Source organism: Hippoglossus hippoglossus, chromosome 19 (assembly GCF_009819705.1).
Source record: "Hippoglossus hippoglossus isolate fHipHip1 chromosome 19, fHipHip1.pri, whole genome shotgun sequence".
In the NCBI taxonomy this organism is placed as follows: Eukaryota; Metazoa; Chordata; class Actinopteri; order Pleuronectiformes; family Pleuronectidae; genus Hippoglossus; species Hippoglossus hippoglossus.
The window spans coordinates 18,217,243-18,230,293 of record NC_047169.1 but is presented as its reverse complement, the minus strand read 5'-3'; the positions used below and the strand labels follow the sequence as shown (position 1 = coordinate 18,230,293).

Genomic DNA, 13,051 nt, shown 5'->3' with positions numbered 1-13,051 from the left:
CTTTTGCACTAAAGTGTTTTAAAACTTACATCCAATGTGCTGTAGTAGAGCTAAAACAATGAAAACCACATTACTGTCCCAATGTTTTGTGGCGGAACTGTAGATCTCGCTAGCAGAATAAAGGTTACTACAGTAATTTGAAAGACTGTTCTTTCACTAGCCTGAGAAAAAGCACGTGAGTGAGAATTACTTCTACAGAAAGAAGTATCGATTCACAAACTCCCTGCCAAATCAACGCTGCTGTTCTGTGATCGCGCCTTGTCTTTTTGTGGACTTGTTTCCTATGAGCTACTCTGCACCTCTCTACCAGTGTTCAACCATGTTAGTGTGAGAAGGAGAGACAGGAAGCTGGGAGAAGCAGAGGGGTGGATGAGGAAGGGAGCACCTGTCCCCTGTACAGGGGCTTGTTGGTAGGGTCATTGTAGTTAAAGAGACACATGTTGATGAAGTGGATGAGCAGGCTGGGAGCATCCTTGGAAGTAAAGGCGTCATATGCCGTCCACTTGTAGAAGACCAACAGGGCAAGGTATCCAAACAGACTGAACATGAAGACGATCTCTGGGATGAACCCCAGAAAGATGTTCAGTGGCTTCTTGAAGTACCTGTAAGAGCAGTGAAGACATTAAACACATCACACAGACAAAACACATCTGTTACACGCTCCCTTTGTGTTTTTGTCCTCCTCCTTTTCCTCTCTCGTTTTCTCCCTTTCATGCGTGTGTATGTAGATAGATAGATGTGTGGCAAAGCGCTTTGTTCAGGCACAACACAGGCTTATCTGCGTGCACCTCGCTTTTCCACATTGTTAAATTCTACGTTGTGTTGCGTTTATCTGGTTGACAGCTAAAAAAACACCCTGTCACAGAGACGAGTCACAGGGGTCTCCTGCTTTTTATTTCATTTTTGCATCTGTCACATGTTAGAAGTGTCATCACCCACTCCAGAGGCTCTCACTCGGACATTTGCATTCACACATAAACGTCCACTGGAGAAAATGGGGAGAAAATCTGGAGTTCAGTTCATGTCTGAAAGCGGCTCAAGTGTCAAAGTAAGTCCAAATATAACATGACAGGAACTCTGCTTGTTGGTGATGGAGCGGTGTTGGAGAGTGTGGCCTTTACTATGGAGTTTTAATTTTCTGGTTTTCTTCTTAACCGGGCAGGTCATATGCATGTGGTTAGATAGAACTGTCCAAGTCAACCAGAGGAGCTACACACACACACACACACACACACACACACACACACACACACACACACACACACACACACACACACACACACACACACACACACACACACACACACACACACACACACACACACACACACACACACACACACACACACACACACACACACACACACACACACACACACACACACACACACCATTCAGTGTTATCCCTGAGTGTAGCTCTTACAGGTGGTTGAAGAGACTGAGAGACACTCCAAACAGCATGTGGATGACACCCAGGACCACAGACATCTTCATTTTGAAAGAGTTGAGGAAAGTCAGCTTGTTGGTGGCAACATTCCAGATCTGCAGAGACCAAACAACAGGGTCACAACTGAGACCCAACCACGGCAATCTGTTCCGTTTTACTCCTCGTTTCTATAAGAGCACACTAATATATCCACTGCATTATTTGTTCCTTTATGTTTTCTATTGTTGCCACTCTGGTTTGGCTCTTTACTCTTTACATTTCTTCAGTTCAGCACTCAAGAGGCCTTTTGGGTGAGAGGTGAAACGTCTTCAAGAAAAACTAGCAAGTCCAGTTGCCTTTGAACAAATCCTACAGATACCATGACCTCTGACTAAGAATCTTCACAGATACGTTCACAATAAGAAAAATACTGAATATTTCTAGCCTTAACCATTTAAGCTTTCAAACCAGTGGATCAGTTTGCGCGAGTGAAAATAACAGCCAGCTATTCATTTTGGTTGTTTTAGTGAGTGTGCAGGTTTTACCGGGTCGATTCCAAGCGGATATGGCCCGTTGAACACACCAGGAACAGCAGGGTCTAACTGGAGAACAGAATTTCCATCCAGGGTCTCAAATCTAGGACAGATCAGGAGGCCGTGCATTATTCTCATGATATGCGTTTTAGAAAACAGAACATTTTAGTACCTGAAACATCTACATACAATCATATGATTGTCAGACACATGTTGTGCTGTATGATGACAGAACATGACGATACCTGAATTATATTTGTATTTTAGTATATACTGAATAGCTAGGTAGTATCTATAATGGTTTCAAACAATTTACATATTTCCAAGTAAATTAAGATACTTCAAAAAAATGTCAAAATGTCAAAGAAACCGTTAATATATCACTAAATTAACTTGAGGTTTGTAATCAGGAATAAAGAACTTCTCCGACAGTATCAGTCCAAGCAGAGTTGGTTGACTTACGTCCAGTTTGCTCCTTTGGGGCCAAACATGGGCCTGACACTCCATCCAGAGCCAAACATATTCAGTGACTTGGAGAAGCAGTCGTTGTAAATGATGCCGGTGTAGATGGAGAAGAGCCCCATCAGAAGGATGATGTAGCGACCAGCAAACACCATGTTGAAAATCTACAGAGGCACACAGCAACTTCACATGTTTAATGTTTCTAATATGTGCACTGTGAGATTGAACTGTGAATCTCTTGTATCATTGGATTGATTGTTAACATCTTTACTGCACCTCATTGTCACACTTCTGGGCGACGAGGCGACTCTCTCGGATGACCAGGTAGAGGGCAGCGCAGGTCATCAGCGCGCCGTGACCCATGTCACCAAACATCACCGCAAACAGGAAAGGGAAGGTAATGATGGTGTAGGGAGCTGTAACAGGCGACACACAGGATGAAGCCATTAGACAAACAGATCACTGATGAATGCTGAAGTTGACAAGCTGCTGGGAACTTAAGTGTTTGTCAGTTAAGGTCAAGCCTGTTCATGTGCAGATTTTTGGGGAATACAACTGACCAGCATTTTACAGCCAAGGTAGTAAAGACACATGTATACAACTTGTATAACTCAATAATATATAATCACAATATTTGGAAAATGATATAATAGATGATGTACTAATAGAAAATGATTGAAATCACATTTGTCGAAAAAATTGGAACTGCAATATACATGAGGATGTGAGGAAGGTGAGAGAAAAAATGTTGTGTTTAAAAGTATAAAAATATTTTTCTTCGGATAACAATTTAAATTGAAGACCACAAATTCTACAGATCGACCAAATATAGCCACACGGCCATATCTGATCATTTTGGTCAAATGGTAAATTTGTATTTTTGATGCACTGATTATTTCTTGTCAGTTCTAGTTTGGTGCTTTTTAATCACAGTGAAGCTCTGGTTTCATATAGATAGAGGGTTTTTGTACTTTGAGTTTCTGAAAGGCTTTTTAACAGTTGACCTGTTGACGGGGACAGGGGGAATTCAAATATGCACTAATGTGATGACTAATGAATTCAAACACAGACAAAGAAACTCCTGTTTGACCTGGATTGATCTCCCGGTAGTTCCCGATGCCATAGGCATCAACGATGTTCTGGAAACCTGATGTGAACTTGTTGGTCTTGTTGAATGTAGGTGGAGTCTGCTTGGTCTGCATCCGGTTGAGGATGGATGGCACTGTGGAGCCACTCCTCTCCTGCCAAAAGAAGCCTCACACATCAATCACGTATTCAATTCCAGACCTGAACAATTACAGAGAAACCCAACAATTCACACAATGAAGAAGCATTGTGGCGACTGTGGAGAGAAAACATTCCCTCATTAACTGGAAGAAGGCAATCTTGAACATCTTGTCTCATAAGTTATAAAAAAATAAAAGCTAGGGAGACGTCTATACATTTAGTTATCACCCAAAGAGAGAAGCTGGCTCATGCAATTTAGGTAGTGTAACCATGTAATAGTAGCATTGTGGGCAAATGTGCTTTAGCTAAAATAAAAATGTAAGAAACCACATTAGCATATAATTCGGGTTAGAATATAATGGAGGCTTCTGAGACGGTTTTCAAGGGGTCAATTAGGGGATATTAACTCGAGTACATTCAAAATAATCCTGTGGGAAACAAGTTCCGAGCCTTTGTATGAGATCCCATCTGCCTTGACTGCTTGGTACTGTCCATGTTGTAGGTGTATGAATTTGACAAAAAAAACATTACCCAGTCACTCGACTCAATCTGTGACCTCTGTTACCATTTGTGATGGGATCTTACTTACCTCCTCTATATGCAAATAAGAGACATAATGTCTGTTTGCAAAGACCAATTATGTTTTTTTTTAATTTTTTTTTTTTAAACAGATTAAATTTAGAGCCACGGAGAGATGCTGGGATAAAGTTCCACCAAAATAAAAGTACAAGATATAAGGGACGCACACAAACAAATACTCAACCAAAATAACTTACCGTCCCTCTGCGCAGAGCAAACTGGATGGAGTCCAGGTCTGAGACGGGACACCACACCTCAGCGATCAGACACTTCTGGGTGACGTCGATGTTACAGAGGTTGAGCGTGTGGTAGATGGCTTTCATCTTCCTCACCTTGATGAACCACACCCGCATGGTCTTGGAGGCGGCCTGCAGCACTCGCTGACGGTGGTCCTCTGTTTGGTTCAGCACCTACAGGAGCAGACTTGTTTCGTTACATTTCATTACATATCATTTATCTGACGCTTTTATCCAAACCGACTTACAATGACTGCACTAACCGTGAGGGTATAAACCCAGAACAGCAAGAATCATGTATTTCAGACTGTAGATCCTGTTCAGTCAACACTGGGTGTTTGGATGGTGTTGGGCCTGACAGCTCTAACAGCTGACCTGAGGTAAGGTGCAATGATGGCTATTTGATTTTTTCGTATAAAGAGAAAATGTTGATTCACAATGAGACAAAAGTCTATGACTATGACTATGCGCTGATATGTCAATTCAATTTTATTTGTATAGCGTCAAATCATAACATACATTATCTCAAGGCACTTTACATAGAAGGTCAAGACCTTAAAAGTGTTTTTATAGAGAAACCCAACAGTTCCCACAATGAGCAGCACTTTGGCAACTGTGGACAGAAAAAACTCCCTCGTTAACTGGAAGGAACCTCTAGAACCAGACTCAGTGTGGGCGGCCATCTGCCTCGACCGGTTGGGGTGAGCAGAGAAAAATGGGGGGGAGAGGAGAGATGGGTGGCACTGATCTTTGACCTCTTTACTATTGATCGAATGCGGCTTCACCATTGGGATCTCCTCTCTGGATCAGTGTGTGAGCTGTATTTTAAGTATTGAATTTGAAATGTCAACTGTCCTTAGACTCAGGTCATGTTTGTACACATAACTCAATTTGAAATGTCAACCTGAGTAAGATGCTCTATTGTAGTCTCTCTCAGGCTGGAGAAAGAGCTGTCAAGCAGAACCAAGGATTTTTTTCCAGGCTTAATAAGGAAAAAACTTAAGGAACCACTTTGAGACAGGACAAAGGTTTTTCACAGATAAACAGCTAAACTGAGCAGGCGCCTGAACACAGACATCCTGCTGTGCAGAGTTAAATTAATGTATTTTGATTCTGTGGACAGCAGCGTTACAAAGACTACAAAGGCGCTTTGAAAGAAATATTAAATTAATAAAGTGAACTGCCCTGCTGATGGTAATGTGACTCAAACAATAAGCAGGCTTTACTCCAAGGTTAACTACCCTCACCCGACTTTGTTTTCATTTTCAAAAACCTTTTTAATCTATGTATGTGATTCCCGCCCCTCTTCTGATGTCACACTCTGCCTCACTTTGATACAGTAATGCTGATGCGGAGGTAAAGCTCCATTGCAGTGACAAACATACCATCTGGAGGTCGTCAATTCGGCTATTGACTCCAGCCAGCATCTCCTTCCTCTCCTGTGGGGTCTCTGGACATGGGTAGAGAGAGGCACGGAACCTGGAAATATATACACCAGCCAACAGAGTCAAGCATGTGTCAACTATATTCTCCCCACACAGGCTTTCTGTTAGAAATGTGTCGTGTCTACTCCTGCACTGTGATACGACAGTCCAGCAAGCACACCCAGACAGTGCTGAATGTCGCTCTTTCCACCAAAGTGAACAGAGTGCTTGTGCTGGTTTGGACGAAACTTTAAGAACCAGTTTGCTTTTCCATGGGCTAGAGCCGCCTTATAGAGCCACTTCATTATGTCACCATCACTGTCTACGTCTATGATTTCGCAACACTTTTACCGACTGCAAGCCAGGGTTGGGCAATTGGACGATTATATCATCTATCAGTGATTGGCTGAGTCTATCGCTGTTTTTTTTTGCCGATTATATTGAATTACATATTTATATGGTAGTTTTTCCTTAATCTTGTTGAGGGTTAAGGGCAGAGGATGTCACACCTTGTTAAGTCCCATGACACAAACTGTGATTTGTGAATATGGTCTATAAAAATGTAATTTGATTGATTATTTGATTGATATTCATTCATTCATTCAGTCCATCCTGACTCTACTCGCTCTCTTCTCTTTCTCTTTCTCTTTCTCACTCTCTCTCTTGCGCTGACAGTTCATCAATTTAAACAGTTCTTACTTCTAGGCTAAAGAGTTGGTTAAACCCTGAAACCAATTTTTCTGTCCGAGAGCCAGTTGTTTGGCAGTCGAAATACAAAGAACTTTTTTTTCGAGTTTAGGCACTGGCCTTGGGACTGCCTTGGTGGAAAAGGAGTAACTATATAATTTTCAGACCACAATTTCATTTCACATGCTAACTTTTAATGTAGGCACTGAATATACCATCAACAACATCATAACATCAAGCAGCTCTCTTGCTTTTTGCCAACACACACTATGCGGCTGTCATAAACACTGCTGTGTCTAACTGCTGCAAATACAGCAACAAAAAGTGTAGCTCACACACAACACACTGTGCATCACATAAACTGGCGAAAGGATTCAGGGCATAAAAAGTAAAGAAAATTACATATTTATTAAGCTGTAAATGTGGAACCAGCTGATGTGCCTAGACAACTTACGACATTAAATTAACTTCTACAAACACTAGATGCCGGTATCATCATCATTACCATCTGACACCAGAGGGAAGCAGTTCCAGCCATCCCATCAGAGAGGTTAGTGCAATATATGCGTTCAATAATTCAGTATGGCCCTCGGATGTTATAACAATTGATCTTATAGTAGACCTCTGTCTGTTGACCTCTGCCCCTCCTGTGGCAGAATCTAGGAGGCGACTCAAGGGCTTTACTTTAATCCTAAAATAGTGTGAAGTAAAGGCAGGAAGACAGAATGTGACACCCACCCCTCACAGATCTTCTTCACCCTGTTCTTCAGCTGGTCACCTTGGAAAAAGATGATGAACACCGATTTGTGGACTTGGTCTCCCTGTTGGAAAGAAAATGTCTTAGAAAATGTTGTGGTACAGTATGTGTTTGATTTCAATATGCAAGTATTCAAGGTAGACAATTTCCTACATTAGTGTTTGCTACCTTGTACTTTTGTACAAGGACCATGGTGCAATATTTCTACTCTCTTTACTCCTCTATGTTTTTTTTGTTTTGTATGCTGACCGTGGCTGGGTCCTCCAGGGGGTCCTCAATCTCTGCCTTCCTTAAGAAGACATTACCACGACACACCCTCCACAGCATCCTCTCAAAGGTGGGAATCCTCTCTCTGCTGATCACTCCAGCCACAAACCTGTACAAAGTACATGCAAAACTGAGTACACTACTTATATTATATATAATTACATTTGTATTTTTTTATTATTTAGTCCTTGCTAGCTAAATGGCCTAAATGGATACTTGATGATACTTGACAGCCAGATTATAACCCCAAACTCAGCCACGGCTCACTTACAGAGCCCAGAGGTCTGGAATTACATTTATATCATGTGTGCAAAAGATTTCTATTAAAATTCATTTTTCACTTAGCCTCCAGGGTTGTCTCCATAAATCAGCTGAATACCTGATTGACAGGTTTTGTTCCACAAAAAATATCTGAGATGATAAGTCACTGTGATTGTGTTACGAACAAGCTACTTGTCATTACAGAAAAACAACTGCATTTCTGACAAAGTATTAAAATACTTTGGATGTGTAGAGTTTGATGTGATTATTTGGTTGCTCTAATCATTGTAATCTGATAGTCTGCTGAGGGACAATAATTCAATTAAGTAAACTGGACAAATCTTCCATCCAATCAACAAAAACCATCACGTGATTTAAGTCAAGGACATGTTTACTGATGACTGCAGTCAAAATACCATTAACTTTTATGTGTTGCCATTCATGTGAGTTAATATTTGCCAAAACAATAAATTGTGTTTGTTAAAGAATACGATGCAGCCCTCATGCTTTACCCCAGTCTGAGCGGGGCCCCGCGACCCCCCTCACTGCCCTCCATCAGAGATGAGGACTCCTCCAGCAGGTTGGGATCCTCCATCTGTCAAAGACAGATCAGAAAGGCCTCATTTACTAAAGCATATACTGTATATTTATATAGTGTATCCTGACTAAATGCTTGTGGTACTGTTCTGTAATATTAAACTAATAATACAACTGATGTACAACTTTCAATTAACCAGGCTCACTGATGGTGTGGACATATGAATGCATATAAAAGAACATCAACTGCATCACTTCTGGTCATATGGTGCAGTGTGTGTGTGTGTGTGTGTGTGTGTGTGTGTGTGTGTGTGTGTGTGTGTGTGTGTGTGTGTGTGTGTGTGTGTGTGTGTGTGTGTGTGTGTGTGTGTGTGTGTGTGTGTGTGTGTGTGTGTGTGAGAGAGAGAGAGGCAAACCTCATCAAAGAACTGCTGTGTTCGACGAAGGATGTGTTTGAGCTCCGTCAGCTCCAGGAAGTTCTTCTTCAGGGCTTCCTGGTTGGTGTTGATCTCCTTCAGTTCATTCTCCAGCTTCTCGAAGGTGGCCTGCCAATAACAAACAACAGACACTCACTGTTAGAGATTCACTATGAGCATTATGATACATTTTGTATGGATGTGCTTTAGGCTTCTAAATTTGTGGAACAACTAAGGCCTGGACTGAACATGGTGATTGTTTACCTCAAGATCGATCATGTCCCTGGGAAAAGGAACCTCTGGATTTTCTCCAGTGTCCACAGTCGGGATGAGGGCCTTCTTGATCTCCTTCTCCACAAACCCTGTTCACCAGAAACAATTCATGTTTCAGCAAAATAACACATTTTCCCAGAGAGGCTGATGAAAAAATAAATAAGAGTAACTGACTTGATTGTAAACACTCACTTGAGACAAACATAAACAAAATATCTGAACCAAATTTATGTGGTTTTCATCTGACAGGAGGAGGAAGAGGGGATCATACAGTTGAACATGGAGCTGCACTGTGTCTTTGCTTGGGCCTGATGGTTCATATGTCTCATTACTTACTCAGTTTCCTGTCCATCTCCTCACACCTCCTCACTTCATTCACAAACTTGCGCTGGAACACGTTTACATCTGGGTTCAGCTGCCGGTGGAAAGAGACAAGAAAAAAATAGTTTGGCACAATAACTGTCAAGATATTTGGTTAAACCACATAAGTGACCCAGGAAATGAACTCTAAACTAGTTTAAATACATGAATTATCACATGTGTGATGTCAAATGTCAGCCACATGTCCTGTCTGACCTCTCACTTCATTCACCGGCTTCGATGTAGATTATTTCTTCCTTCAGACAAGATCATAACTTGAGAACATTTGTACTTACATCTCTAAACTGGACCATGCCCAGTTCTCCCAGCTCACTGACACAGCAGTAGGCGGCCTCTGACTGGAGAAAGAGCTGGGCCAGGGTCATCTCCTCGCTCCGGAACAGTTCCCCCATGATGACCACAACACTCCACCTCAGCTAGAATGAACAAATGCTGCACACAGGGCGGGGACATACATAAACAGGAACTATTAGAAGTCTTTAATATCAATTAGAGATGTACTGTGATGTTCTGTACCTTACTGTTGATTGCAGAACTGTACAACACAATATACTTTACTGTATAAAAATTGCTATGCTATACTATACTCTTCTGAACTATACTACACTATGAAATTCTTCTATAATACACCACTATATTACACCTTACTATACTCTACGGTACTACTATGCTTATTTTCTCTACTCCTCTATACTATACTATAATAATATAAGCTTTTATACTACACTGATACACTATATTATGTTGTAATATTCTATATGATGCTTTCAATAATATAGTTAGCTATACTATTTCATATACAATATTACTACTACTCTATAACTTAACTACTATACTTTACTATTCAATACTGTAATCTACTACACTATACGATATTACTATTCTATTCTATTATACCATATCATAATGTACTCAACTATTGTACTATACTATAGTATTCTACACTATATTGTTTAGGTCAGTGCAACACAACAAAGGAGAAGTATCATAATTGCATTCCACACTATTATGTTCCACTACACTGTACAATATAGTGTTGACTTTAGTCGATGGTGAATTATCAATCTACCAATTATTTTCTTAACTAACAGATGCATATTTTGTGCATAACATGTCAGTGTCTAAGACCCACACAGGCCTCAAACCCCCTTGTTTACTCTTTTTGTTTTTCACCCAGTGTGCTTGAAATTCAATTATTGCAAATTGTCTGAAAAGTATTGATTAAATCCAGGATATGGATTTTCCTTAGCATATAAATTCCTGACATAAAAGGTTCTCTACTCAAATGTCTACTTGAGAAAAACTGACTGGCTACAAAGGAATGTGGTTTATCCATTGTATTAAGCTTTGTTGCAAGGGGGCCAAATAATAACAATATTTTAAAGTGATCAAATGACCTTTGAAAAATAATTTTAATCAAATCATCTCTAATAAACTTGATGACCCTACCAACAAGTTAATACAGCCTTGATTGTTCTATCCCTGTACAACAGAGATAGAACCCCCTAACCCTAGCCCTGGTCTAACCCTAACCCACTGTACAGTACAGTTACATGGTAACTAAGGTTAATATCCATTCACTGCTCATGATGATTGCTGTGTGATGAAATTGTAAATGGACTGTAGCGCCTTTCTAGACTTAACGACAACTCAAAGCGCTTTACACTGCAAGTCATTCACCCAGTCACACACATTCAAACAGCATTACTTCCTGCTGCGCTTTTTCTGTCACACACCACACACTGCCAGCAGAGCCATCAGTGGAACTTTGGCGATTCGGTGTCTTGCCCAAAGGATGCAGACTTAGAGGGATCAAACCACCGACCTTCTGGTCAACTCACTCTTCCTCCTTAACCATGATTATGACTATGATTATTATGTTTACTTATGACAAAAATACACTCATCGATGTCAAAAAAGGAAGCACAGGGGTTGAACAGAGGGACAACATCTGTCATCTCAATGTGCAACCTTGGGCTGCTTAATCATAATTACATTGAATCTTGAATAGGCTGGCTCCATGGCGATGCGAGCCTTTAAAATAATAGCTCATACATCCCCATGACAACAACAATATAAAAACAACGTATTCAAAGCCCCAGATCAGCACAGGCCTGAAGAGCAGATAATTCCTGGTGTGGCAGCATCCCTCCTCATCATCCTCCTATTCTCCCTTTCCCCCCTCCTCCTCCTCATCCTCCTCCTCTTCTCCCTTTCCCCCCTCCTCCTCCTCATCATCCTCCTCTTCTCCCTTTCCCCCCTCCTCCTCCTCATCCTCCTCCTCTTCTCTCTTTCCCCCCTCCTGCCCCTTTTCCTCCTGCTCTTCCTCCTCTTCTTCCCCCTGCTTTTCCTTCTTCCCTTCCTCCGTCTCTTCCTCCTGCTCGTCCTCCTCTTCTTCCCCCTCTTCCCGCTGCTCTTCCTCCTTCTCTTCCTCCTGCTCGTCCTCCTCCCCCCCCCCCTCCTCCCCCTCCTCCTCCTGCTGATGCTGCATCTCTGCCCTTCACGGCTCAAGGACGCCATGATGCTGCTCGGCCTGCAGCTCTGTCAGCATCGCTCGCCTCCTCTCACGCACTCCAGCTTCACGAAGGACCCACCACCATATACGATACATATTATATTATGATCAAATCATTATATTGTATTACTATACTCACAGCAATAAATCTAATGTCCGGATGTTTTCTCCGCTATACACCAACACCGAGCCGCTGATCCGGTGATGGTGCGAACAGGCTGTCACGATCTGAGCGATATATCTGAACGGAATCTACCCGGTTCATTCGAATAACACATATGTCATTATTGTCATTTGCGAATTGTCAGATTATCATCATCTTCATCATCATCATCATCATCATCCTCATCATCATCATCGCCGTCGTACTCGCAGCAAACACGTTAGGATATCATGGTTCATTCATTCATTCCCTCACACACACACACACACACACACACTAACAGCACATGTGAGTCTCCACATGAAGTCAGACGTCGGTTCAATATGAAAACATGTGTTTAATAGTAAAACGTGTGTTGACTCACCTGTGCTATGTGCGGCCTTTGGATGCTGTGGTCCTCACTGCGTCAAGCTGCACACAGTCAGCTGGCAACGTAACGGAAATCAAATCATTTCAAAATAAAAGCACTTCACTCCACGGACGTCTTGTACGAAAGCGGTTTCCGAAATGATAATGATACCAATATGTTTCAGATATTTTGCATTGTTATTATCTCACAGCGGGGCTCTCCGGGTTACATGGTAATGCTGATAAACTTGTCAATTTTGATTTATTCTGAAAATCACAACCGTACGCTTCTTTCGAGGATTCCGTCATTTTCACCACCTTGATACAGGAGTAGAAACTGTGGAATAGTGACTCTGATGGAACATGACACCCTATGACACATCATGACACCCATCTATACACTGTTCACATTTAGGAAGCTTTTATTCAAGCGTCAAAGGGAATTAAGTCCCACACACTCCTGCATACAGGCTTACTGGGAGGTCTGTGTGTGTGTGTGTGTGTGTGTGTGTGTGTGTGTGTGTGTGTGTGTGTGTGTGTGTGTGTGTGTGTGTGTGTG

The 13,051-nt window shown here is 41.6% G+C and overlaps 1 protein-coding gene across 6 annotated transcripts in view; it reads right to left on the bottom strand.

Moving 5' to 3' along the window:
* Nucleotides 1-12,606, bottom strand: part of LOC117752502 (V-type proton ATPase 116 kDa subunit a-like) — a 29,440-nt gene extending 16,834 nt beyond the window's left edge. For 4 of the 6 annotated variants that reach the window (XR_004612093.1, XM_034569847.1, XM_034569850.1 and 1 more), the window contains exons 1-16: nt 12,509-12,606; nt 9,742-9,898; nt 9,422-9,500; nt 9,077-9,174; nt 8,813-8,941; nt 8,372-8,454; nt 7,581-7,707; nt 7,313-7,395; nt 5,849-5,942; nt 4,425-4,637; nt 3,512-3,662; nt 2,698-2,837; nt 2,422-2,585; nt 1,972-2,062; nt 1,424-1,542; nt 386-602 (exon numbers count right to left, since the gene is read on the bottom strand). Coding sequence is in view for 5 of the 6 variants with exons in the window: in XM_034569847.1 (XP_034425738.1) it covers nt 386-602; nt 1,424-1,542; nt 1,972-2,062; nt 2,422-2,585; nt 2,698-2,837; nt 3,512-3,662; nt 4,425-4,637; nt 5,849-5,942; nt 7,313-7,395; nt 7,581-7,707; nt 8,372-8,454; nt 8,813-8,941; nt 9,077-9,174; nt 9,422-9,500; nt 9,742-9,858 (1,905 nt within the window). In the remaining variant the exon portion in view is untranslated. Of the gene's footprint in view, nt 1-385; nt 603-1,423; nt 1,543-1,971; nt 2,063-2,421; nt 2,586-2,697; nt 2,838-3,511; nt 3,663-4,424; nt 4,638-5,848; nt 5,943-7,312; nt 7,396-7,580; nt 7,708-8,371; nt 8,455-8,812; nt 8,942-9,076; nt 9,175-9,421; nt 9,501-9,741; nt 9,899-12,120; nt 12,213-12,508 lie in introns of those variants that run through there. The other 2 variants (XM_034569851.1, XM_034569848.1) reach the window with 2 other exon arrangements.
* Nucleotides 12,607-13,051: the final 445 nt, after the last annotated feature.